This window comes from Balearica regulorum, chromosome 8 (assembly GCF_011004875.1).
Source record: "Balearica regulorum gibbericeps isolate bBalReg1 chromosome 8, bBalReg1.pri, whole genome shotgun sequence".
NCBI lineage: Eukaryota > Metazoa > Chordata > Aves > Gruiformes > Gruidae > Balearica > Balearica regulorum.
The window spans coordinates 32,298,165-32,324,841 of NC_046191.1; the positions used below are offsets into that span (position 1 = coordinate 32,298,165).

At 48.4% G+C, this 26,677-nt stretch overlaps 2 protein-coding genes across 2 annotated transcripts in view; one reads left to right on the top strand and one right to left on the bottom strand.

The window, feature by feature from the left end:
* Positions 1-2,018, top strand: part of RGL1 (ral guanine nucleotide dissociation stimulator like 1) — a 79,816-nt gene extending 77,798 nt beyond the window's left edge. The window contains exons 17-18 of the mRNA XM_075760535.1: positions 906-1,020; positions 1,655-2,018. Coding sequence (XP_075616650.1) covers positions 906-1,020; positions 1,655-1,842 — 303 coding nt within the window. The 3' untranslated portion in view covers positions 1,843-2,018. The remainder of the gene's footprint in view (positions 1-905; positions 1,021-1,654) is intronic.
* A 4,551-nt stretch (positions 2,019-6,569) lies between these two features.
* The window catches only part of COLGALT2 (collagen beta(1-O)galactosyltransferase 2), a 57,214-nt gene continuing 37,106 nt past the window's right edge, over positions 6,570-26,677 (bottom strand). The window contains exons 3-12 of the mRNA XM_075760553.1: positions 25,746-25,863; positions 24,861-24,995; positions 19,194-19,398; positions 14,398-14,517; positions 13,848-13,924; positions 11,795-11,901; positions 10,876-11,008; positions 9,361-9,488; positions 8,690-8,896; positions 6,570-8,242 (exon numbers count right to left, since the gene is read on the bottom strand). Coding sequence (XP_075616668.1) covers positions 7,966-8,242; positions 8,690-8,896; positions 9,361-9,488; positions 10,876-11,008; positions 11,795-11,901; positions 13,848-13,924; positions 14,398-14,517; positions 19,194-19,398; positions 24,861-24,995; positions 25,746-25,863 — 1,507 coding nt within the window. The 3' untranslated portion in view covers positions 6,570-7,965. The remainder of the gene's footprint in view (positions 8,243-8,689; positions 8,897-9,360; positions 9,489-10,875; positions 11,009-11,794; positions 11,902-13,847; positions 13,925-14,397; positions 14,518-19,193; positions 19,399-24,860; positions 24,996-25,745; positions 25,864-26,677) is intronic.

The following is a 26,677-nucleotide window of genomic DNA, read 5'->3' on the forward strand; positions in this document are numbered from 1 at the left end:
CAAGTGCAGGCTTTGCCGCTACTCGCTGCTTTTTTCTCTCGCTTGCAATTTGTGCGTGAGTTTTGACACAAGACGCCACGTGCCAAGTTTTGGCCGGAGCAGCTTTCTGGAAGCAGGGCGCTGTACGTGAGGAAGCCAACAGGCCCTTTAATTACGCAGCTTCTCTCTCTGCAGCCAAGGGTGCCAGACCTGCGGCAACCAGCGTTCAGGTGTTTCCCTCGACGCTGGTTCCACAGGGGGATTCTGGCAGCACTGGATTCGCCCCCGCGCGACCTCTGCAGATGCCAGCTGCTGAGCAAACACTTCAGGTCCCTGGAGGCGGGGGGGGGGAGGGGATAGTTTTTCATGCGTTTAGCTGCCTTCTCTGATTTTAATGGTCTGTGCTCCCCAAATTGCAAAGAGCCATTCTCTGAGGGCCTGATGAATCCTGCTGCTGGGGAGACAAACCCTCCTTTTGACTGGGTACGGCTCTGGAGGGAGCCCTGTGTCTGCCCCGGGTGCACGGCGCTTCCACAGCAGACAGTAAACCAAGTTACAGGGCCAGAAATCTTTGCAGGATGGCGAAGGAAGTATTGAGCACAGGAGACTGCAGATTAATTGATGTCTGCAAACAACAGATGGGGCAGCTATTTATGTGGACTTTTATGGCTAGCGAGAACAAATTCTCATCTCTCAAAGTGTTTGCTCCGGAGAGCAGACACGGAGTTACGGCTGTCTCTTCTACTGCAGTATCTGTCATCTTGAACTACACTGTTTTAGTACCTTTGGTACTGACCCATCATATTTTTTCACTTAAATCTTTTCCAAGACCGAACAGTCTGCAGAAAGGCAGGCCTTTGCTAATTATTAAATCATTATCTGGCATGAATAAGCAGAATCTCTCATTGCAACTCTTATCTTTCCAGCTAACTAACCAAGCCAAAACTCCTGCCGTCATCCAGAGAGCGATGCTGAAGCACAACCTGGAATCTGATGCAGTGGAGGATTATGAGCTGGTGCAGGTCATCTCTGCGAACAAAGGTAGGGAGGCAGAACCCTGCTGCTGCTTGAAAAGTTCTGCTGGCTGTCGAAGGAAAGAGTAAAACGTGAAGCAAGGTTAGAAATGCCACAGGCATGTTGTCACCACTGCCAGGAAGAACAAACCCTGTTGAGCAGGGGTGCGCAGGGATGATTTATCAGGGCCTGTCAGCATGTTGCTTTATAGAGGCAGAGCTTGCTCCTGGGTTGGCAGGTAGACTGTGGTACGGGCACTGCGCCGGCAGAGCTATGGGCCAAAGAGCAGCTTGCTCTCTCTCCCCGAGCACAGCCTGGCAGGGCACAGCCACCCCAGGGCTCCAACGACGGGCATCCAGCCCTCGACCAGAGCTCTGGGCATAGGTGCCCCTCGGAGGGGCTGCCAGGGCCTCTGCCAGGCTGGACGTGGTCGGGGTTTGGCCTCCATCGCCTCTGCAACCCTGCTCTCCCCCCCCACCCCCTTTTTTTTTTCCCCCCTTGTGGGACAGCTGCTGCAGGTGCCACCCGATGCAGTTTGGCAGAACAAGGCAAGGGGCCCAGCACTGCCTGCTCTGTTCGCATGGGCCGTGTCCTCACCCGGCTTTCCTTCCACTACGTGCAATACTGCAAATTAACACACGTGCTGGTCCCTCTTTTGCAGAGCTGGTGATCCCAGGCAATGCCAACGTGTTCTACGCCATGAACAGCCACGTGAACTTCGATTTTATCCTACGGAAAAAAGCCTCAGTCAACAGGAAAGTGAAAATAAGGAGCCATTGCAGCCTGGCACTCCCCAGAGCCATCAAACAGGGGTGTTGGAGCAACAGGCCCAGCAAAATTACACTGTGAGAGCGCCGGGCCGTGGGGAGGAGAGCTGGTTGAGAACTGCACCTTTGCTACCATCCAGTATTAGTCACAGCAGATGAATGTGTCAGTATTCCAACTACGAAAATATTTGAGGCTGAAATGCAAGGTGAGCATTTGGAAGATCTACAGCCAGCGTTGTGTCTCTCCTCCCTTGGAGCCCGATATGGATTTATGGGACAGTACGGACTGGAATTTTTTTTTTTTCATTTGTGGATTGTTTTGTTGTTTTTTTTTTTTTTGTTTTGCACATTAGCCTAGGAAGGTAAGAGCCCCAATTAGAGGGGAAAACAGGACTGCAACATTTGTCTTAAGACTACCACACAAGCCCACTCTTTTTACGAGAAACCATTTTCCTTTGTGCCAGTATTACACAGAAGAAGAACGTCTAAATTTATTTTTATAAAAACTGGAGAAAAGCCTCAATCCACCTGACCCAAGGAGGAGGTCCACCTTGCAGAAGGTGTGGGTGAGCCGCGTGCCACGAGCAGTTGCCGTCTCCAGGAGACACTGGTATTCACGACAACGCAGTGTGGGTACATCCCCAGCACACTCAGCGCTGGAGCCAGAAGAAACTGCAAGCACGCGTATTGCTTTCACACCGCTGGCAAACTTTTTTTTTTGCACTTGTTCCACGCCAGAAGAATTACCTATTTTGGATTATTTTTTTTTTTTCCTCCAAAGAACTTTTGAAAGACTTGGACTGCACTTGCTTTTGGATGAATGTCACAGTTTGTTCATGAACAAGGCAAAGAAACACTACTTGTCTGGATTTAGGTCTTAACACCACTCCAGGGTGGTTTTCCTTGTACTCGGCTAACTCATTGAACAGAAATCGATGCCTTTTGCGTGTACTCTGAACTGACGTACCTCTTTGTAATGTGCAATCACTCTTCAAGAGCAAAACTTTTAATTCACATTTTCTTTCATGACAGGCCTACATGACCTTCTGTTTTAAAAGTGGGTATTGAGAGGAGATAGCCAGGTTTTAAGCATTAACCCAAACCACCAGAGATTTTATATCCTACATAATCTACAGGCACCTCCCTTACTCTGTATCTACATCTATTAAATGAATTTCCTGACATGGTACATCCTTTCAGCTGGAACAAAGCATTCAGCTGGAATAATTATATAATTACCTGTTCTGTGAAACTTTAAAGAATGTACTTCTTGAGTCTCTTCCCAGAACACAAGGCTTCCTTGAAAGGACAGTTAGAGGGTTTTTTTAATTTAAAAAAGCCATAAATGAGACATTGGATTGTAAGCAGCCCTTCCTGAACAGGCTGTCTTTGAGATACATTAGTATTAGTGAAAACAAACTCAAATACTGAATTTTTTATTGTGCCTGAGCCTTTTTTTCCCCCCCAGTGCTCTAGCACTAGTTTTCAAAACTGGGCTCAGGTTACATTAGTGATTATTAAGTGATAAAGTTAGACTGCAAATAATATTGGGTTGTACTACGTTTTACACTACATGAAGATTTATGACCTCTGTTTACAAGTAACACCACGCAGGTCCTAGTTTGAATGGTTTAAGTACTCCAAGTGTAGTTTTGTTAAGAGGGTAAAGGGGTTGAGTTTGTAACTGAGCCTTAACTTTTGCCTGGAGTTAGGGCAGGATTACAACACAAGTTTGGTTTTTCTTTGCATTTCAGTGTTGTTACGGTATCATTAGTAAAGTTCAGTATTGCTCAGAGGATGTTTGTCTATGTTAAGCTGAAAGGTTTTAAAATTTTACACCCTCCAAAAGGTTATATATGAAAATTTTTTTTTTTTTTAATTGCTTACCTGTAATCTTTACACAATAAGTATATAAACTGTTTTCCACTAATATTTGCCTGGCATTGATCTGTTTTCTTCTCTTAGACTTTATTACTCTGTGTGTGTCAGGTGTGGGTTTTTACACCTTATACCACTTCCCTCACTGTCACACTCTTCAACTCCATCACTTTTACTGGTTTAACTGCTCTCAACTTCTCCCAGCTCCCACAGCTCTGCTTCCCTGCCCCCCAAAGAACCGAAACACCACGTTTTGGCTACACCCTTCCTTCAGCATCGTTTTACTCTCCACCATCACATCCAGGAACAGATTTGTACTGTTGGTAACACTGTCATGCTCTTTTTAATTCCTAAAAGTTTTTATGAGGACAGCTTCTGTGTTTCTTCAGCTCTCCAAGTGAGCCAGGCTCGCCCACGTTACCCGCAGCGGGGCAGCAGTTCGGCACGAGCCATACGTAGCCCAGTCGCGCGCCGCAGGAGCGCAATGAGCTGGTGGAGAGCTAAAGGTAAACACCAGCAAAGCAAAAGCTCTCCCAGAGCATCCGTCATGCACACCAACCTGCTACTACTATGGACTATTGCGTGATGGAATATTGCTGCTAGTGTTTTGGGCTTTCAGTTTAATGATTTCTGTTGTTACTAACCAGGTAACTTTGGTTAGATGCAAGTTTTACAAATGTTTCTCCATGAAATCATTCTCTTTCGGGTCCCTGAATGATTTCTGCAGCCAGCTCCCCCGCCACTTCACACAGCATGGGGGAAGACTCCTCACACTACCCCATGTCACCCTGCCAGCTCCTGAATGGTGGCCTTGGTCACTGAAGGGCCTCTCACCTTGAAGGGCAAAGACAAAAGAAAGATGACCCTGAGTTTGAGCTGCCTCCTGCTTTTTTTTTTTTTTTTTTCCCCTTAAACTATCTAGGGAGACAAAACACAACAACTGGTGCTCCTGCTTGCACTCAGATTTGAAGCCCATTAGACAAGTCAAAAAAAAAAACTACATGGAAAGTGGAAAAAAAAAAATCAGAAAAATACTGAAGTGGTTCCACTGGCTCCTACTTTTCCAAAACACAGTTAAATCTGAGTAGGGCAAAGCCTGGGCAACACCTGCCAAGGAACTGAAAACACAGACGGGAAAAACAGCACTTGTCATAGCAGGTACAACCACCAGCCATCCACCCCAGCTTCTGTGTGTAAATAAATAGAAAATTGTGTCTGTACCCACACATACACACACACAGAGGTAAAAGCAATCAGCTAGATTAGAGCAGATGTGGTCGCAAAATGAACAGATTCATTACATTTTTATTCTTAAATCCCCCCCTTTCCTGAAACTGCCACCAAACCCATTGTACCACTCACTTCCAGAGTCAGCAAAAAGAAAAAAATATTAAAAAAAAACCCCCCAAAACCCCACCAAACACCACCACCACAACAACAACAAAAACCCCACCAAAACCCCAACCAACTGGTGTCAAGATGTTTTTAACTGCTACTGTTATACTTAAGAAAGTCAAAGTCAGCTAAACCACAGCCTCCCTGAGCTGCCCCAGCCCATGGGCAACACGGCTCCCGGAGCACCGCGTTAGCCAGCAGCTCCGGGCTGACGCGTCCGACCCGCAGCGTTACCTGCTGGCCAGTGCCAGCCGCCTCCCCTGCCCTCACCGTGGCTGCGGCACGTGCGGTCAGCCCGGTGGCTTCCATGCAACAACTGTGCAGGTGATGCCGGGACCTGGTCTTGTTCTATCACTTGAATCAGTTACATCGAGGGTAAAAAAATCAAAAACAGCAGGCCTCAGACCCCATTATTTTTTAAATCCACGATATATTTCCTGTGTGGGCAATGCAGCGATGCTCCTCACCTCCCTGTGGAAGAGCCCAAAGGGGCAGCTGTGAGGCTCTAACACAGACCCATCCCCACCCGAGCCCAGGTAGCAGCCCCGGGATGCCATGCTCACCACCCCCCACCCATGCGGGTCCCTTCCCTCTGCAGCCCCCAGCACGAGGAGGGCAGCACCCTGAGGAGCACCGGGGGCCTTTTCAGCCACAATGTTCATGGAGAAACTGCTGTGACAGGACCCAGAGCTCATGCTGACATGGGTACATCAACTCCCTTGGCCTCTCTCAGACACAGAGGTGGGGCTATCACAGAACAGAACCACACAAGGGTAGAAGAGATACGCAGTGGTGATGTGTAGGAGCACAGCATAACCATAATGAGCTTCACCTGGTGAGGCAGCCACACTATTACATCAGAGAAACGATACATGGGCAAAGGGGCTCACCCACCCAGGGCCTGCGCATCCCAGCTGTTCTGCGGGACCCAGACACGTGCACAGCTGTGGGACTGGAAGCCCCCAGAGGTGCAACACCAAGCTTGGACCTCTGCTCCTCTGGAGCACCCTTCTCACCCACCCCACCCTCAATCAGCATTACCAAAGGGCTGGGGAAACAGCTACGCTGCAAAAATCAGCCCCCGTCCCAAGGGAAGCCTGATGTGATAGAACAACTTGGTAACATGTTATGCATATCCCCAGTGACACAAGGGAACATGCTGGATGCTCACCAGTTCACAGCTGTCCTGCTCCTGAAGGCCACACCAAGTTTTGTACCAACATCTCTGGGATTGCCGTGCTCAACTGTGCGTCAAACAGGTCAGACCTGTGGAGGAAGTGAGGGGGGTGTCAGAGAGAAACGACCCAGGCTGCGCACGGTGGCCTGTGGCTGCTCTCTGTACTCACCCTGGCGCCTGGGCACCTGCTCCAGCCTGGACAGCAGAAGGAACACGGCTTCCAGGGGGCAGCTGCAGACCAGGCACGTTTATACGGCCAGTGACTCCATGGTAGAGCGACACAGCTGAAAAACTCCTGAGCTGGCCTCTCCCCGCCAGGGCTACTCCCACCCAAGGACAAATACACACGGCTGCTCAGCTTGCACCAATTTCTATGTATTATCAGACCGGCTGACAGGTAATAACACGTCTTCTTTAGCAGAAAGCACAACATGGATCAGTAATTATTAAAACCAAACAAAAAACAAAACATAAACCCCAACCATACACCTGTACAGATCTGCCAGCAGGTGAGTCTCTAGATTGCAAGTCCACGAGGTCATCCTCCACGGCAACAGCAGCCTGCAGGCCCAGGTCCGTGCCAGCTAACCTAAGCAGTGTAGTCCATCATCACCTGGCCGCCAAGAACAATTTTTAAAGGAAAAAAAACCAAAAAAAACAAAAAAAAACCCCACCAAAAAAAAAAACAAACCAGACACCATATTCTGCTGACATGTCAGCCAACAGCAAGTACAACCAAACTCATACGAAAAAGACAAGTTTGCTCCTCACATGAAAAATATCAAGACAAGTTGCCTTTCCGTCCTATAATGCACAATTCTACCCTGGCTGTCGGGAACAGTACCGTTGACACCACTAACATTTCTGCAGGTTGTTTTGGTTTTATAAGGATAGAACCAAGCATTTCACAACCAAGCTCTTTTAAATGTTAAGTTCCTAGAAGTCCTACACTTGGGTTTATGGCCTAATTAAACAGGCCTGCAAATAGGTTGTCGGGCTTTGTTTTCCTGAAGGAATACATTGAGGCAGGGGGTGACGCGGGACATGACACGACTAACTTTGCCTCTGTTCCCTTCAGGCAGTGCAGAGACAAGTAAAACCAGCACCTCCACTGTCTCTGCTAGCTTCCAAGATTTTAGACATGCCAAGACACCAGTTCGGGACTGGGAGGCCTGTTTAGGTGGGATCTAGCAAGTTCTGAAATTTGCAGGGGGGAGCCAGCAATAGTTTTGTACAGAAGCGCGATGAGGGGGGAGGACACTGCAGAGGAGCGCTGCTCCAGTGCACTCAGCGGTTTTGGAAACCGTCTCAATTCTGACAGGGATCCCTTTGAAAAACAAAACCGAGTAACTCAAACACTTGCCTGCAGTTTCTCACAGCAGCCCAGTTACACCTATCTGGAAAGGTTTTAACACTCGTACACCTCTATATATTAATCTTTATAAATACAGTATTCTACATGAGGAACTGTAGAAAGACGTCATTCAAGGTTGGTTTTTGTTTTTTTTAACAAAAGCTTGCGAGGGCTTTTGTTCAGATCTCTGCCTTTTTTTCTGCCAGTCTGGAACACTTGTTCTTTTTCCTCCTCCATCTCCCGCCCAGTCCTAAGCGGCTCGGTTAGCTGTCAGGTCCAACCAGTTTGCTTCTCCATCGGAAGCGGCGGGAAGGAGACCACATGAAGAGCTGCTCTACAACTTTCAAGGGTGAGAAGCTAAAGTGTGAGGCAGGTTCAGCTGTCCTGGGGGGAGCGGGCAGTCATAGCTCATCCCTGGAGGATGGCGTGTTGAGAGACGACTGGGAAGGCAGGGCATCCTTGTTCTGGGCATCGCTATGGATCTTGCCCTGCTGCCGGGATTTCCAGGAGTGCGTTCTGTCCCAGTCCGTTGACACGGTCTCGTTGTCCCAGATGGTAGAGGTCTCTGTGTCGCTGAGGTAGCCTGGCTGCCCCGTGTAGTGGGTGGGGTAAACAAGGAGGGGTTCTGCTGAAAAGGCTTTCAAGTCTCTGGACTCGTAGTACTCCATGTACTTCGCTCTAAAGAGGAGAGAAAAAACACCAGTAAGAGAGCGAACATTCATCAGCGCCACTGGTGGTAACGGAGATACAAACCAATCCACTGAGCAAGCAGGTCCCAGGGAGCAGAAGTAGTTGCTGGGGGCGAGTCCTGACTCTCTACAGCCAGAACCATGTGCCTTACCACCACACACCACCTATACAACCAAAACCTCCCTTACCAGAGGTAGCAGAGCATCTCAGACCCAGCCCACAAGCCCCGCAGCAGGCAGGGACAGCCACCCCTCTGCAGCAGCTCTGTCACCTCCTTTGACCAGAAGCTCTGCTGCAGACAACCAGAAAGCACGAGGCATAGCCTGTCCCCACCAGCCAGGCTACGGAAGCGAGACACACCAACGTGATCCGGCTTCAGATCACTCAGCAAGAAGCAGCTCACCTCAACCCGAGCGACGAAGGCATCCTACTTACACAGGGTGCTTGTTGTACATGACTGGCAGAAATTCATCTACAGGCAGCATCTTGCTGAAAGGTTCAGCTCCGATGAGTTTCTGAGCCCCTTGGAAAGAGATTGCGTAGCCCAGGGTCCAGTACGAGTAATCGGCTTCCACCAGGTTCATGACATTGGGAACTGCTTTCTCAGGCTCCTGCACCTGCATCCTTTTCCGGCCAATGTAGCTTAAAGGGTGAAAAGATCATGGAAATTGGAACCAAAGCCAATCTGCGGCAACTAGGACCAGTCAACCAGAGATGGGCAAAGGGTCAATCCAAGAAGTAATCCATGACCAGGCTTACAAATTTCTATCCCACACCACTCCCAGACACCCGTGCCTTAGCCCAGTGGGTGGTACAGCTGCCAAAGACTTCCTAAGGGAGCTAAGGTGCCACAGTCCAAGCCTCAGGACTACGCCGTGTCAGTTCCTCTATCACGGCAGCATCTCCAGATGCTGTTGAGACCAACCAATACCCAACGGGCATTCCAGCATCAGCCTGCCCCAGGAGGCAGAGCTGTCCTGATGATGGGAAGAGCCACGTTCCCCTGCACTCCAGCATTAACCTGCATCTCTCCCGTGACACAGTGGGTGCTGCCGACCTCCCCTGCTGCCCAGGAGTTCCCAGATGGCTGAGGGCTTGTTACTTACACAAGCTCCCAGTCTAGCTGGGCTTGTTCAATGTCATCCATCAGCTTCACGAGCTTCCTTTTAAACTGGTGTTCAAAGCGCACATCGTCCTCAATAACAAGCGTCTTCTCCAGTTCTCTGTTCACCACCTGAAACAAGAGGGTTCAGGAGTGATCACAGTGGCCCACGTGAGCCCCTCCCTGCACCCTGAAATTGTTGGGGTCATCCTGACCTGACACTGCCTTCTAGAGCAGGCAGGTAGGGAGGCTGGAGAACCACTCCCAGATTCACAGCTCAGCTGGGAGAGACTGCAAGAGCCAGTGAGAACAGTCCTGAAAACACCCTGTGGCTGAGCATCCACAACCTAGAAAAATCCCCCATCTGATGTCGCACCATCTGGAACCCATGAGGGTTCCCAGACCAGCAGGACCAGAGCAACCACCTCCTCAGAGGAACATGCAGCAGCCTTTGATGCCAAAGGCCCTGTTCAGAAAAACCTCCGTGTCAGAAGAAAGTGTTCCTGGAGGAGCCAGGAGGAGAACAACCCAGCACATCCAGAGTCTGGCTCTGACGACTCAAGAGAACACACATGCAAAGGCACCTGCATCTACGTTCCCATGTTATCTGACCGTTGGAGGTTTAGAAATCTCAAGCTCGAAAGCAAAGCCCAACTTCTCATGACTGCAGTCCCTCCCGCAGGCTCTAGGCTGTTTGGATCAGTGCCCTGCCGAGTGTGCTGCACCCAACGCCTCTGAGGGCAGAGGGCTGTCTGCTCACACATCTGTACAGGACCCTGCACCAGGAGGTGCAGCCCTCGCTGTTGGATTTGGGCAACCGCTGCCACTGCCCAGTCTTTCGGTACCAAGCACCTCAAGTACCCTGCCTCCACCGCATCTCACTTGAAACAATCCCTCTTGTTGATGTCGGGCTGTGGAACCCCAGCATCTCCGACCAGCACAGCCCAGATCTTCTCTAGTGTCACTCCCCACGTGACCAGAGACAGATGGAAGGTACAGCTTTTACCACCCAAACAAGATCTCTTAGCGCAGGTAACAGAGGTCCCTAATGTTGAGAATCTTTATGATACGCCAACTCAAAAAAGCCAGAGTCACTGGACCTTGCTTCAGCACAGATGCACAACCAGGGGAAAAAAAAAAAAAACCACCACCACCCAGGAGTTGTTTTTTTTTTTTTAACACCACTTGTTTTTCAAAACCTTCTTGCCTTCTCCTAAGCAAACTCTCTCCAAGCAGGCTACTGGATGCTTTGAAAAAAACAGTCATGACAGTATTCTGATTAATAAATAAATAAATAAAAATCACTCAGAGCTGTTGGCAAATGGAAAGCAGAGATGACAAAGCTGAACACCGTGTTCAAGGAAAAACCCTGCACATGATCCCCTACAAACCAAGGAAAACAGTTCCACACCTTACTTCAGAAACTGGTACCGTATTTGATGCTCTGCCCTACGACTGGCCATGCGCCTGCCCACAGCACCTTCCTGCAGGAACCCCGAGGCACCCACAGTCTCCTTACCTCCTTCCAGATGTAATAGTGACTAAGGAAGCAGCCGATCTCTCCCCTGGTTAGTGGCCTGGAGGAGTACGGGTCCCGGTAACCCGGGAGCATATCGATGCTGAGAGCTTTCAGCTGACTTGTGTTCAGTGCTCTGAGAAAGACAGAATATCTGTCACCATTTAATAAAAAAAAGTAAATGTAAGTCAGACACAGACACAACATGAGAAATGCTGCTGACGTTCAGAGAAAAGCTGCGTCTCAAGAAATTCCTGCACTTGTTACAGACAAAAACCTGGACAAAAATTAACTTCTTGATTTACATTTCTAAAGCAGGCTGACAAATCGTATCCTTAACTCTGCCAACAACTTCTCGTGGGACCATCAACTTGTACACGCTTGGCTTAAATTATTTTTCCGAAGAGGTCCTGATGGGTACCCAAGTCTAAAAGACCACTAGATGGCATGTGGGTTCCTATCTCCCTGCGGCCTTTTAGCAACACCCAGACCAAAAATTTCTGCCTTGCTTTCTCATTATAAAAATGTCTTAACGCCACCTTAAGAGCAAGCTTGGAATGGGCTGTGTCAGGGTTAACGCTGTAGCACAACAGCTTTTGACAGTCCTCCCAGGAGATAACTGCTCTCAAACACTTTCACTGCCGACTCCTTTTAACCGTGGTGCAAGTGTTCATAGAAATCAGTATGATTTTAACCCGATTTTCATCTTAGTCTGAACCACACCACCCTGGTTCTCTCACGGAGACCGACTAATTGCAAAAGAAAAACAGAGCAAAACTGCCCCAGTCAGACTGTCTGGTGAATAAAAGTGATTTCACCTCTCCCCTCAGCCCACCCTTCTCCACCAGAAGGGAGGTCAGGGTGTTCAGCAGTTAACACGACCCACGCTTTGCAAACATCAGCAACCCCGGCCGAAACTCACTTTCCATCCACAGCCTCCACTATCTTCACTGCAATCTCCTGCTCGTAGAGAGTCCGCAGCATCCGATCCCGCCTGTCTTTCCGACGCTTCAGATTGATCATGAAAATCTGGGTAGAAGAGAAAGACATCAGTCCTGGCTTGGGAGTGAGAAAGAAAAGAGTCGCTGATTCACTCTTCTCCAGCAGCCCCACTGGAAAAGTAGATCTTACTAAAATGCCAGGTGGGGTTTTATTCCAGGTTGTTTAGAATACGTCAAAAAATTGAGGTTGGTTTTGAACTGAAAGGTTAGAGGCTTGTTCTTTGTCTAACAACTACTTTTTATGGATGTTTTATGTCACAGGGAAAAGGTGCTCTTCAAGGATGAAAGCAGACCAGTTACAGCCAAGTCTATAATTTCCAGAGATATAGGATGTTTTGCTTTATATTAAGCACAGAGTAACATGGCCATTTCCAGCTCCGGTGCCAGAGGAACACTGACCCACGTTTCTCCACAACACTGCCACTGCCTGTATTTAGGATTTTCAGCGAGGCCACCATCCAAGTGCAAGGACACAGCAAAGAGAGGATTTTTGTAATTACTTCGGGCACTGAAAAATCCGCTGCTACCCCTGCCAGAGCAGAAAGCCTAGCGGGAGAGCCAAGACCGGGAACAGAGATGTCTGGGCAGGGCTCAGTCCAAGCCTCGAGGAGACGGACTCTCTGGTGGAGGGCACAGGACCAGAGCCCTCGTTTGCAGGTAAACTGCAGAGGGTCAGCGATATTTTTCGGTCCCGGGCAGACAAGTACAAGTGCAGCCTTGTAGCCTGTGGAGCAAAACCTCATCCCAGTAAGAAGGGGATCAAATTCCAGCTCAGTACAAACGCAAAAATAATAAATTGGATAAATAAAGCGCAGCCACAAAGGACAACATGGAAAAAAAACCCTACACCAGCTGTGTCCTAAACACAGACGCTCAAACACACACAGCCAAATCAGGCTCGGACTTTAAGAGTCATATAAACAGATGTAGCAGAATACGCCACGAAAACAAAGGCTCCCCTGATCGCCACAGCTCCCTCGGTCACGGTGCCACTGCCACCCTGGCAGCTGCGCACACAGGGCTTGCTGGCTCTGTGAAAAACACGGACACGGGTTAATTAAAGCACCGTGGATCCCTCTCCAGCCTTCTCCCCTCAACGCCTGCTCTCTCCACAACACGAGGCAGAGTTGGGAGAGGAATTTCTGTGGGGTCTCTGGGCAGTACCGGTGTCAGCAACCAGGTTTCTTGTTCATTTTTACACCTTAAGTAAAAGCTTCCCCCCTGCCATAGCAGAAAAATGTGGTGACCAAACAGGGCAGGGGGGAAGCTGCTGCAGTAAGGAGACAGCACGTGCGATTTTCATTGCTCCTGGACTGCCCAGCTTGGGCTAGAACCCAGCTGACAGCCTGGCTCCCCTGGCCGCTCCGGGCTCCCCAGTCTCTCTCAGGCGAGAGGAATCGTTCCCTTCTGTCACTGGAAAGCAGAAAAGGTTTCCCAAAAGACCAGTTTTTGTCACAGAACAGAAGGACTGCCAAGCTGCTCTGCGGAGTCGGATGTGGAGGAAACAGAGCAAGAACCAGGCAGTTAAACAACCTGTTTTTCAGCCTCCCTTCTGCCATCTCCTCCTGGCTGGACTGGAACATCCATACCATCAAGAGAGGAAGCCCAAAGATTTGCTGGGCACCGCCCTTGCACACAAATCTGCGCGTCTCATCAGGGATCTCGTAGCAGGTACTAAATGCCTGCAGACCTGACTGGCCTCATTTCTCCGCAGCAAACACCAGAGGGAAAGACCGTTCCTTCAGCCCTTTCCTTCTGCTTCCCTCAGCTCAGCAGTTCTTCCCAAATAAGGATGGCTATTTTCTGCTCGCAAAAGGTTCACGTCCAAAAGATGAGTGATTGGGAAAGAGCTAACTACATGAAGAGATAATACACTTCAAGGGAAATGGCTGGAAGCTCAGCAACAGGGAGAACCCAGGTCCTCTAGGTGATGAGTGGGGAGACAAGACAATAAAAGAAAAATAGGTTCCTTACTTCATCAAATCCCATCTTGTCAGGGTGCTTTGGAGGAACGGAGACATACTGAGAGGGTTCAATGGGAGGACGATCGACTGCAAGAGAGGAGAGATCCCAAGAATCACCTTCACGTACGTGCTGCATCAATATATCTGTACATGTTTCCATCACCGGGCATAAAGCCCCAGGGAGCTGGGATATGAAGTCAGTACAGGAGTGGGTACAGCAGAAAGCATCCACGTTGCAAAGCAGAAGCCAGCAGCCATGTGCCAGACAGACATCATGATAAAAACAGGGTTCTGCAGCATCCTTTTCACATTAAAGATGCATTTTTGTATTTGATCTGGGGAAGTTGAGGGATTTTGTGAATGGGGTTGACCTGACCGTGAAGTGATTACATTCCTATGTAGAAGAGTGCTGGAAAATGGAAAACTGCATATCAAACCAGTAAGAGAGCAGTCAGATCAGGATGCAGACTCCCAAGGGAAAAGAGAGCTGGGCTGCTGGCAAGAGAGCTCTGCAAACACTAACTTGGGGGGATCCATCGCCACCGGGCACAGCAACTTACTCATAGCCTCGATCAGCGTGTGCACAAAGTTCTCAGTTTCTTCTTGCAGTGTTTGGTGTGATTTCAGGGGCATGGGAAGGAATCCATAGTGTTCGTGGTTGCAGATGAACATCTGTATTCCTGGGGAAATCACAGAAAAACAGAAGTTAGAATCAGGTCTTTTACCAGAGGATTTTGCTGCTCTGTTGCTACATAGCCACAATCAAACTCATGCCAGGACCTCACTCCCAAAAAGTTCTGCTTCATAAGCAAACAATTCAAAACCATCACAGTGCCATTTTGTGTTTTATTTGGCTGGCAGCAAGTGGCCTCTCCTATGAAACCAATTTCCACTTGCTCCCTAACAGCAGATATTTTTAACTGCAATCAGCTTTCTCCCAGGAGAGACTGGGAACCCCCTTCTTAGCCCAGAAAAAAGGGTCTTTTTAGGTCTTTGCCTTAATGCTATGAAAACAATCCTATCGCAGAGGGCAGAGCCTTTAGCAAAGCAGTGTACGATCCCCAGCAGACCTGCTGTGTGTAACTGGGGAGTGTCGCAGAAACCCCCGTCCCCAAAACCTGCGCTGCTCAGACCTGGCACCTCGCCTGACAATCCCTTCACAGAGCCAGGAGCAGGTTTTCCCCCTCCGAGTAAGCCAGCCTCAAGCAACGCAGTGGGCTGGCTCAGGAGCCGCATGGGTTCCCACCTGCAGTGTGCCGAAGGAGAGGCAGCAGCGATCCTGGGACCCTCGGGGCAAAGAGGGGTGCAGGTCTATCAGAGCAGGCAGCCTCCGAGAGGGAAAAATTCAAAATGAACCCAACATGGCTAGGGGTGATGGAAGTTTTGGTCTGAGCTTTGCAAGGCTTCTCTGCCAGACCGCAATAAGTGTGGAACGTCTCTCCCAGGGTGGAGGAGCAAATCCTGATCCCCTGGCTTCAACAGCACGTGCTTGGCCAATGCAGGCCAGGCAGCTGGGCTCCCCCGGGACCACAGGGGATGAAGCTGCAGGGCCCAAGACACCAGGATAGCTGCAGGGTCTGTTACCAGCCTAGCAAGGGACTCGCGCGGGCTTTGCAGTCAAGCATCCTCCTGCTTCTGTTTGCTTTGGCTAGAAAATAAGGACAGTATGTTTTCACCTGTGCTGGCAAAGGACTTTGAGGAATACATACGATAACAATCTTGGGAGAGCCAAGTCTACCACCAAACATGGACCTTCCTCTCCAGGACTAGTTTTTACTGTGCCCTAAAGATTAGGGGAAAATCCTAGAGACAGACACCAGCAAGGAGAAAAAATGCTTTTAAAAAGAGGTGATAATGTTAACATCCTTCTACTCAAAAGCTTTTGGAGCTGCTTGTTCAAGGAACTGAATCTGAAGGCATGAAACAAAGAGAAGATGCAAAGCCTCTCCTGGGAACAGATGCCTTTGCAAAGGAAAGACCGACCTGCAGCTGAGCTTGTTCACTGGGAACGCCCCACCAACGCGTGATCAGCAAAACGCTCTTCCCTCTGCACTGACAAAGGCTTCGCTCGCTCTCGGCTGTAACTGCGCCAGCTCCGGGCCTGACCTCACATCAGGCACCACACTCAAAAGCTACATCCAGAGAAGCCAAGGGAAAGCATTTCTCTTGTTTTGTATCGAGCTCTGGTAAGGTCCTTTATTAATTAACCACAGTCTGAAAGCTGCTAGAACCCATACAACTAGCCAAGCAGATTTAAAAAAAAAAAAAACAAAAAACACACATAAACCCAAACAAAAAGCAAGTTTCCCTTTCTTTTCTTTTCTATAATGAAACAAGCACAACCACCCCCCCTCCCTCTAGGAAATAAATGAAAAGCAGACACTACCTGGTGTGCTGATGCTTTCATGTATTAGTTCCCCTAATCCTTGGTATTTTTAGCAGAGCAGAATTGTCCGCATTAATGACCCCAGTGTTTCTAGCATTTTAAGTTCTGCAAGTAAATTGCTGACTACACTACTTGCCAGAACACATTCAGCTGTCAGCTGCAATTTAGGTAAACGGCAGAATAAAAAATACTACCTGCTGACATTAATGGATTTGGCACTGATCTAATCAACTAATCTTATCTGGCTCACTGATCTCCGTTCTTATCTTCCGCTGGCTTAAACACAGTTAATCTGCATAGATTCACGCCAGTATTTCTGTTCCTTCTGGGATAAAAGCCACTTTAAAATGGTAAAGCTACCTTAACAGGGAGGGGGACTCGCTCTCTAGCTCTGTTTTTATAGTAAAATTAAAAGTTGCTACAAGGGACAGAAAAGCTACAGATATTTGTATTATTATTAGCCTTTGTAAGGCAGTGACCAGGATTCACAGCCATGCCCTAAACCTTCAGGCAACCTAAATTTCCCCCCATTACTGTGACCAGAGCTTCCTGCTGCCTGGCTCTAGGTCTTCAGAACCTCGGGCTGAAAGGAAGCTCAGGAGACCTGGCTGGCTAAACGCGATCTTGCAAGTGCAAGGGGCTCCGCAGAGCCCACCTCTGTCACTAAAACACCTGCAGTGAGTCTTGTCCTGAGTCAGTACTCCCACCACAGGCCACGTCCTCTCAGCAGGAGCGGGACGGTCTCTTTGGAGCATCACAAAATAGTTGCTTCAAATAGTACGTTCACTGGTGGAAAAAAAAAATATTGATGATTCGATCTGAGGCATTAAGTGCAGTACTTGGCCTGGACAAAAGCTAACATCATTTATGACTACAGGGAAGTAAGTGAAATTACTCCAAAGAGAACTTTACCTCAAAGTCCATACATTTTTCACATTTCTGAACTTGGATGTCATCCTTTTATCCTGGGTGACAAAACTCAGCCCAGGACACAAGCCAACAATCCGAGCAGATCAACGGGCCAGACAGCTGAAGCAAAGCCTTTCATTTCATGGGTCAGTTCTGGAAAAAGCTAAAGTGCTCTAGGATGGAAGGAAAAAATGATGGGTTTGAATCCCCAAAATATTTCCTAAGCAGCTGGAACCAATGCAATGCAGTTACCACACTCACTGGATGCTGCATTTCTGGGAGAGCTGTCAGAGGGAACAAGCAAGGCAGGCAGATTTGAAGGAGCCTGCTTTGCTATCCAGATTCACACCTCCATTCTCCTCTGGAGCCCACAGACCGATGTCCTGACTGAAAGTCAGGGCCCCAAGGGTGCCCTGCAAGTTCACATCTCACCTCTGCCTCCCAAGGGCTCTAATTTCAGCTCTTGCTGCCTCTGTCATTCGTCTTTCTCATTTGATGCCCCTCATACTCTCGTAGCTGAGTTTTAAAAAGCCCTGCTTAGACTGCCAAGACAACGCCATCTTTTTCAGTGCTGTCAAAGAACTTCAATCCAGAAACATCACTAAAACAAAAGCTCCAGACAGCTGGCGGCTGCTGTGCTGGTCTGGAAACGGTGGGAAAGGCAGGCTTCTCGGTCCGTCTCTTTGGCACAAGAGACTGCCAACAACAACAACAAGAAGTTATACTTCATTTTCTCTCTGCTTGGTGGTCCCCCAAGAACAGCCCTTCCTTCTCACCTTTACTCTTTTTACAAACAGAAGACAGGTAATACCAACTGCCCATCACTCAGAGGACCCACAAACAGCTTTTCCCTACTAATCCACCTCAGTAAGTCAGCAAACCGGTCACGAAGCTCTGACCAGAAATGCATTTCACTGGTGCTGCTGAGGTTTCATCAGTTCCTTTTTCCTTAGGAGGCCCCAAACTTTCCCCCTTCTGACGCAGCAGGGCAAAGAAGAATACAGATGGCCATTACAACCATGTCCTCCTTCCCAGGAGCTCCTCAGCTGACACTGCTACATACAGGGCTGCAGCCAGGACTTTGCCAGAGACAGAAAACTAAATGGGACTAAACATCCTCACTGCAAGTACAAGCAGCAGTACCATGCACTTAAGAGACAGTGATTTCTCTGAGACAGTGATTTCGGAGCTCTCTGCAAACACCAACGGTCGTTCCAGACAAAGGAAGAGGACACTGAGGTTGTGACTTGGTGAAAGGACCCTGTATTTTAGGTCTAACCAAAATCCTCCCACTGTTCGGGAGGAACTGATCCCAGTATGAGCCGGAGCGGTACGCACTGTCTCTCCACTGTGCCCCAAGGGTCTTCAAGGCAGCTCAGTGCGCGACTGGTTCTCCCAAAGTACTGATGACACAGTGTCAAGTACGCAGAGGTTTTACTGCTCGCACACCAGCTCTAACCTGCTCTTGCCTGCAAGAGATTTCCTCTCCGCACAGCCCACGGACTCCACATCATTCCCCTGAAAGCCACAATGATTTTGCTTTCCAAAAAAAAAAAAAAAAAAACCCAAACCAAACCCCAAAAACCCCACCTCTCGGACAATTCCTGCTGAGCTGCCCTGAAGCAAAGCCTCACCAGCACTGTGGATAAGTGACCTTGGTTTTGTTTTCCACAAGGGCTGTAACATCTAAAAAGAGTCTCTTGCCCTCGCCCCCTTCCTCACGGCGTCTCCGCAAAGTGGTGACTTTAGATCCATTACCTACAGACTTCAGAATGCCTTCCACTCTCACAGCATTCACCTGTGCCTCGCTGTGACACCAGTCGAGGGGCGACGCCACCCATTTAGTCTCTGAAACACTGGTCCTGTCCCAAGAACGGCTCCCAGGTCCTCTGAAGCTGCACTGCCAGTCACTTCCTGCTGGTCATCCCTGACCAGATCCGACAGAGGAAAGGGAACAGGGTCTTAACTCACCACTGAAGCCAACACATGACTTTTGGCCTGTGAACTCAGAGATCTGCATGTCTACTAACGAATCCTCCTCAGCAAAGGCTCCAGACATACCTGCTTGGCGACTGGAGAAGGCAAAGACCATGATATCATCAAAGCTCCAGGTGTAATCCTGGTGCGGGGGGTAAAACATCAGCTTGGTGGAGGCCTCTTTCCTCAAGTCAATGAGGAACGTGGAATGAATCATCGGGACAGCAAAACAGCCTGTCCTCTTCCATTCCCGAATCAGGGGATAATCCAAGGTCCTTTTGTAATAGCCCTGCAATCACAACAAGGAGGCTGCTTGTTAGAAGAGGTTTCTGTTTCATAGATGCTTCTTAGCAAAAGCTCTCACCCTTACCCCCCCAGCAGAGATGGATCAGTGCTCAATTCTCAGATTTTTTTAAGTGTGTCCCATTTAGAAAGGGCTCGGTCAAGTATTTAGACACAATCTCCATCCCAAAAGTTTGACCTTCTCTGTCCTTTTTAGCAGCTATTGGAAATCCAAGCCTTTCCATTGCAAAATTCCCTTGCAACAGAGCTTCAGACCTCCAACTATTTTCTCCTGGTTCTTCAAAACCCTTTTTTGCACATAGACTCTTGGGTCTGATCCTGGAATCTGCTGAGTATCTGTGACATCCTCCATGTTCAACAGGCACAAAGGACATTCAGCGTCTCACAGAATAGGACCTGAAAATTCTTTCTGACCATGACTTTAAAAAAAAAAATAAATAAAAAAAAATCATTTGCTTCACTGCAGCGATGGCAACACCTCAGTCTTCATCAGCTCTGTAAGAATCCCTGCTTCCTCCATCCCAGGGCAAGCAGATTTAATACTCAACTCCTGCGCTCTCCCCACAGAGCCTGTCTGTGAGTCAGCTCATTTCTCTGTGAGCACAAGCTTTGCTAGCCTTCCAGCACTGTGGGTGCAACACCCACCTTGTGCAGCTGTGTTGGGTTTGCGTGGCAAGGTTTTGGTAGCAGGGGGGCTACAGGGGTGGCTTCTGAGAGAAGCTGCTAGAAGCTTCCCCTGTGTCTGACAGAGCCAATGCCAGCCGGCTCCAAGACGGACCCGCCGCTGGCCAAGGCCAAGCCAATCAGCACCTCTGGGATAACATAGTTAAGAAGGGAAAAAACAGTTAGAGCTTTTGCAGCCAGAGAGAGGAGTGAGAAGATGTAAGAAACTCTGCAGACACCAAGGGCAGTGCAGAAGGAGGGGCAGGAGGTGCTCCAGGCGCTGGAGCAGAGATCTCCCTGCAGCCCGTGGTGAAGACCATGGTGAAGCAGGCTGTCCCCCTGCAGCCCAGGGAGGAAGGATGAGGGGGTGTAGAGATTCCACCTGCAGGAGGCTGTGGCCTGTGGGAAGCCCACGCTGGAGCAAGCTCCTGGCAGGACCTATGGACCCGTGGAGAGAGGAGCCCACACCAGAGCAGGTTTGCTGGCAGGACTTGTGACCCCATGGGGGACCCACACTGGAACAGTTTACTCCTGAAGGTCTGCACCTCATGGGAGGGACCCACACTGGAGCAGTTCGTGAAGGACTGCAGCCCGTGGAAGAGACTCACGTTGGAGAAGTTCATGAAGGACTGTCTCCCGTGAGAGGGACTCCATGCTGGAGCAGGGGAACGATGAGAGGAGCCCTCCCCTCCCCCTGAGGAGGAAGAAGCGGCAGAAACACCGTGTGAGGAACTGACCGTAACCCCCATTCCCCGTCCCCCTGTGCCGCTGAGGGGGGGCGGAGGTTGAAGCCGGGAGTGAAGTTGAGCCCGGGAAGATGGGAGGGGTGGGGGGAGGTGTTTTAAGAGTTGATTTTATTTCTCATTCCTCTACTCTGTTTTGCTTAGTAATAAGTTAGATGAATTCCCTCTCTCAGTTCAGTCTGGTTTGCTCGTGACAATCATTAGTGAGTGATCTCTCCCTGTCCTTATCTCGACCCACAAGCTTTTCATTGTACTTTTTCTCCCCTGTCTAGTGAAGGAGGGCAGTGACAGAGCAGCTCCGATGGGCACCTGGCCCCCAGCCAGGGTCAACCCACCACAGCAGCTCACAGCTGGTTTTGCAGGTGAATGGCTAAAGCTATCAGATTTGGAAATAAATACACTGAATTCCTCCAGAAAGAAAATCCTAATGCACTAATTAAACATCCGGACACGACTGACAGCTGAATCCAGAGCAGATTCTGGTCTTTACAGAAACGATGAGTCACTAAAATAAGAGTTACTTTTACGTTATTTTTTCCATGAGCATCCTAGCAGCAGCTGAGCAAATCACTGCAAAACCACTTTACCCTGGTTTTGTATAGAAGCGTGGTGTGGTGCGTTTGTCCATATGTGTTGACCCTCCCTTCTGCCCTTCAGGTATCTAGTCCTCACAGTATGGTCAGAAGGTATCTCAAACACAGCCCATCTGATTTTCATGAAAAGGAGTGAGTGGGTAGAGACCTTACTAGCGTTCCCACTGAAGGAAGGGTTAAGATGTTCAACCTTTAACAGACATCCGAGAATGCCCACAGGTAAAAGACGCTGGAAACTAATCTGTCCTCTTCCAGTCACTCACTGTGGAGTTTTGGGGCTTTTCACTGCTCATAAATCATGTGTAGTCAAGAAAGACTCCAACTCGTCAGCACCGTTGCCATGTTCTCCTAAGGTTAGCTTCTCGACAACAAAATGTCAAGCTGTCTGGAGCTGGGTTTGGCGCGCTGTTGCTCGGTGCTGGAGGCTGTGTTTCGGGGCGTGCTCCAGCTGTTACTCCCTCCCCAAGTCCCCAGGGAGAACAAGGCTGAGAGTATGAAGCTGTGGGACTGTGAGCACAGAAACAAGAAGCAGCAACTACAAGGAAAAAAAAATATAAAGTGGGAATTTTCCTGTTCGTTTAAGCAGCTTTTTTTTTTTTCCTTCACCAAATTCTGCATTTGCTGCTAGGTTTTTGCCTCTCCTTTTCTCAGCTAATGCTGGTAATGATGGAAATTTACTACTGGAGAGGTAGGAGTAGGGGCCAGGGCTGAGGCTGGTGCACACAGGCAGAGATCCACTTCAGGCTGTGGAGCAATGCTGATTTACATCAGTGGAAAACCTGGCTGTCTCAGGACTTAACCTTAAAAACTTAAAGGACAATGCCTTCACTATCAAGTTTGTATCTCCAATTTAAAACAAAAACTGAAACAAGTAAATACACCCCCACACACCCTTTTTCTTATCTATATGTTTACTTCCCAAGAATTTGGAAGTTCAGGACCTTTTCCTGCTATTTTTACTCAATTAGATGGTCTGAACTGTGGAACTCCTTGCCATAAGATGGTGTGGGGGCAAAAAAAAAAGATTCAGATAGCAATTTCTGTAAAACAAACAAACAAACAAAAAAATCACTGAGAGCTTTAAAGACAAAGACCTTCCTTAAGAAATCCTAGAGAAGGAAATTGCCAGATGATAGAAAAATATTTGGTGGAAGTATCATTCACTTACTTGTTTGCCATGTTCTTTTATGATTCCCTAGGCATCTGCTAGGAACTGCTGCTATCAGATGGACCTTTGGTCCCACCCAGCACAGTTGGTGTTTCCCCCTGCCTGTGGTACCTACTCGTGCCCTTGGTAACACTGGGAAGGAAGAATGATGTTTTACACCAGGTAAAGAGAAGAAAAGAGGAATGGAGTTTGCTTTTTGTTTCACTGTAGCAACAGTGACAACAAGTAGGATCTGGTTAGCTCTCTGGAATAACGTAAGAGGGTAGGGAAGGGCAGGACTGTGGGGAATCTCTAAAGTGCTCCTATTCAGATGCCCCAGGAAGCTCAAAGATGTATGTGTAGCTCAGGCTTAAACATGTTTTTCTATGCAGGACAAGCTGGTCTTTACGAAGAAGGAAACACAAAATTCAAGTATGGAAGTAAAAAGGAAATCCTGAGGCTTTCCAGGGCAAACATGGGCAAAAAGGGAAAATTTTCAAGAGAACAGGAAACCTCTTCCCATTCTAGGAGATATGCAGGTTAGGATCCTGCCTCCTCAAAGGATGACTAAACACATGCCGGCAGCAGGCTGGAGAACAGGTCAAAAAGCTGATCTCCTTATTAAGTCTTACCTGGGAGAAAAAAAGCATCAACTACAGTCCCCATTTCAGCTGGAATGTCTTGAAAAGCCCATCTAGAGCTTAGTCAAGAACACTTCAAAGGAAAAGAGTGGAAAAAAAGGCAAAAAAATCCTGTGACAATAGATTTGCTCTTCTATATATTTGATTCTCTTACTGAAATCCTTTTATGGACAAGGTGCTTGCACTGGGTTTGGCTGGGATGCAGTTAATTTTCTTCATAGCAGCCCATACGGTGCTGTCTTTAGACTGGTGATCAAAACAGTGTTGAGAACACGCCGATGTTTTACCCGCTGCTGAACGGTGCTTGCACAGCATCAGGGTCTTCTCTGTTTCCCACTGTGCCCCCCCCAGCGAGCAGGCTGGGGGTGGGCAAGAGGCTGGGAGGGGACAAAGGGACATTCCACACCGTATAACATCATGCTCAGCAATAACCCTGCGGGGGGTGGGGGGGAGTTTTTCCAAAGCAGCTGGTGCTCAGGGAATGGCTGGGCATCCGTCTGCTGGTGGTGACTGGTTTTGCATCACTTGTTTGTTTGTTGGGTTTTTTTGCCTTCACTTATTAAACTGTCTTTATCTCAACCCATGAGGGTTACTTTTGGGTTTGGTTTTGTTTTGGTTTTTTTTCCCTACTGCTTTTGCCCTTCCAATTCTCCCCCTCATCCTGCTGGGCAGGAGGAAGCAAGCGACTTTGTGGAGGGTTACCTACCAGCCAGGGTCAACACAACACAGCGACGTGGACCAACTTGTAAAGTGACAGCTCAACCTCGTTCTGGCTCTAAAAATAATGCTATTTCTACTACACATTTTTGTGTCTGATACTTTCCACAGTATATGTGACTTGAAAAGGTAACGTGAAACTCTAATTTCTAGGCTTCGCATTTCTGTCCATTACAGCAGTACCCTTTACATACTTCCGCACACACGCTCCCTACAAGGCAAAGGGTGTTGCCCCACTACATAAATCTTGTTCATATGTGAGCAAAATAACCTATACACAACGGAGAGCTGTAGAAAGAAAAGCAAATTCCTCTCAGATTAGCATCACTATACAAGAAAGCTAGTCTAAAATGATGTACCAAGAATTTTAAGGCCATTACACAAACTTGAATAAGTAGTGGTGTGTATTTTTTACACAGTTGGTGGGACTGTATCACTTCCTGGGACTTTTGGGTAAACAAGCTCTGCTTCGTCCAGATTCAGCTTTGTTCACAAAGTGAGGAATCTCAGATGAGGAAGCAAGGTTCAGTTATGTGCCTGCACATCCAACACAGAACCTGTATCGCTTTGCTCACACCTACAGCTCAGTTAGAGAGCAAAGCCTGAAACACAGTTATAGACTGCAATGTCCTCTCTACCCTTATTCCCAGATTCCCTATAAACATACGGACCTTTCCCAAAGATACACACCCAAGATTTGGGATGCCACCACTGAGAGAGGCACAAGCCAAGATGGCTGCATACCACTATCCTCACTACATGCCAACATTATCTCTGCACACCTCAGAGCTACAGCAGCTTCCTTTCAGGAGGAAGACACTACAAAAGCAGACGGGAAAGCCCGTAGGCCGGAAACAATGCCCACAGCTTCACAGACACACGGCAGGAGGCCTTTGAAACAATAGCTTGCACGGTCACCCAGCACCGTTCATGAGGTCACTTGCCTGGGGGGTGATGCCACACCAGAAGTTAGAGTAGAGAGAGCGGGACTCGAGCATCGGTGCCACCAATGTCTTGTTTTCTGCTATCATCAGGTTCAGGGTTTGTGGGTTGGTCAGTAAGTTATCTGCATCAATAAACTAGAGAAGGAAGAGGCAAACAGAGAAAGAAATTTGTTATTAGATGAAACGACATGCTTCCCCTGACACTTTCTCAGGAACAAGGCAGCCAGAGGCATGAGGCTGGCATAAAAAAAACCCCAAAAGCATTGAGCTGGTGGGTTTGATACTGCAGGGCACATCACTGTTACAGGTAAAGCCAGGGGTGGCTGCGCTACGACAAAGCTACGAGATGGGAAAAGAACCCGAGCGTCCCTCTGACTCCACATAACGTTACTCCAGCACAGGGGTAAGGGAGCTGCAAGGGACAATAACATTGCTGAAATTTCAGAGCAGGTTTATTCTGTGAAGAGGATCGAGAACAACTGGCCTCACACTCTCACCTTATTCAGAGGCTGGGAACACCGCCATTAACCGCGGCTGTAGTGACTGAAGCCACAACTGTTCCACAACTGTTCTGCAGAGCTATTTCCCTTAAGATTTCATCGATAAAAGTAGGGTTTCAATCTGGAGGACCCTTGCACGTACCTACCCACCACCAGGACTATCTTCAATGCTGAAGCCTGTGGAGAAAGCCTTGTGCTTACCCAGGGACTTACTTCCCTAGCTGCAAAGTCTCTTGCTCATCAGACCAAGAAACAACACGCAGCATCTCACTGCAGAGTTTTGGCTTTAGATAGAGAGGAAACCTTTTGACAGCCCTAAGTATCAAAGTGACTACCTGAAAAGCTTTTGCCTGAGGACAGATGATAAATCAAACCTTGTATTTACCAGGATGTAGTCTGACCACTTCTCCCGTGCAGCACGCAGGGCAGCCTGTCGGAGTTTCATCACATGAGTGAATCGGGAGCTTGGCCAATGTTTTGGCCCAATTTCTTCTGGATAAGACCTAGCAAAGAAAAAAAAAAAAAAAGTGACTGCAATCCATGTCTGGGCACTATTACAGTAGTAAAAAAACCCAACAACAAACAAACCCGAAGAAGAGCTCCCTTGCTGCCTTCTTTCCAAAAGAAAAACAGTGTTAGAGTCACCTCAGGCAACCCAGGAGAGGTTTTGAGGGAGAACGATTCCAAGCTTCGTGCTGGCATGTGTACACAGGGCACTGGAGAACAAGCAGAGCTGCAGCATTTCCTGCCAACCAAGCGACCACGAGCAAAATAGCACTATCAAACCCAGGAGTTTCTTCACAGCAGGCAGGCCCTCACCTGATGTAAGCACGGGCTACCCCACCGAAGGGAACTGAAGCTGATTTACCTCATCTGACCCTCTGGTAGAAAGTCATCTCTCCTCTGCTAGGCTTTACATTTAAGACTATAAATACAGCTTCCTTAAGGCCAGTAGAATCAACAGAGCTGAGGATGTGAAGATGAAGGCAATCTGGATTCCCTCAGGGTCTGGGCATTATTAGGAACTGTTAACACGTCCAGATAACAGCTCTTAAATCTACAAACACCCAACTCCACGAGCCCAATCATGTGAGTAAAGTTACCCGCATGTCTCTCTCTTCAGGATTAGGTCCAAAAGCAAATACTTCATAACAAAGATGGAAGGAAGTTTAGGGACAGATCCCTATGTGGAATAAAAATTCAGGACTTTGAAACGGTGCCAGTGAAGGAGGTAAGAATTTCAAAAAACTTTTTACAGAACTTAAAAAAGCCAAGCTTGACAGGATTAAGAAAACAACTCCAATGAAAGGATTTAAA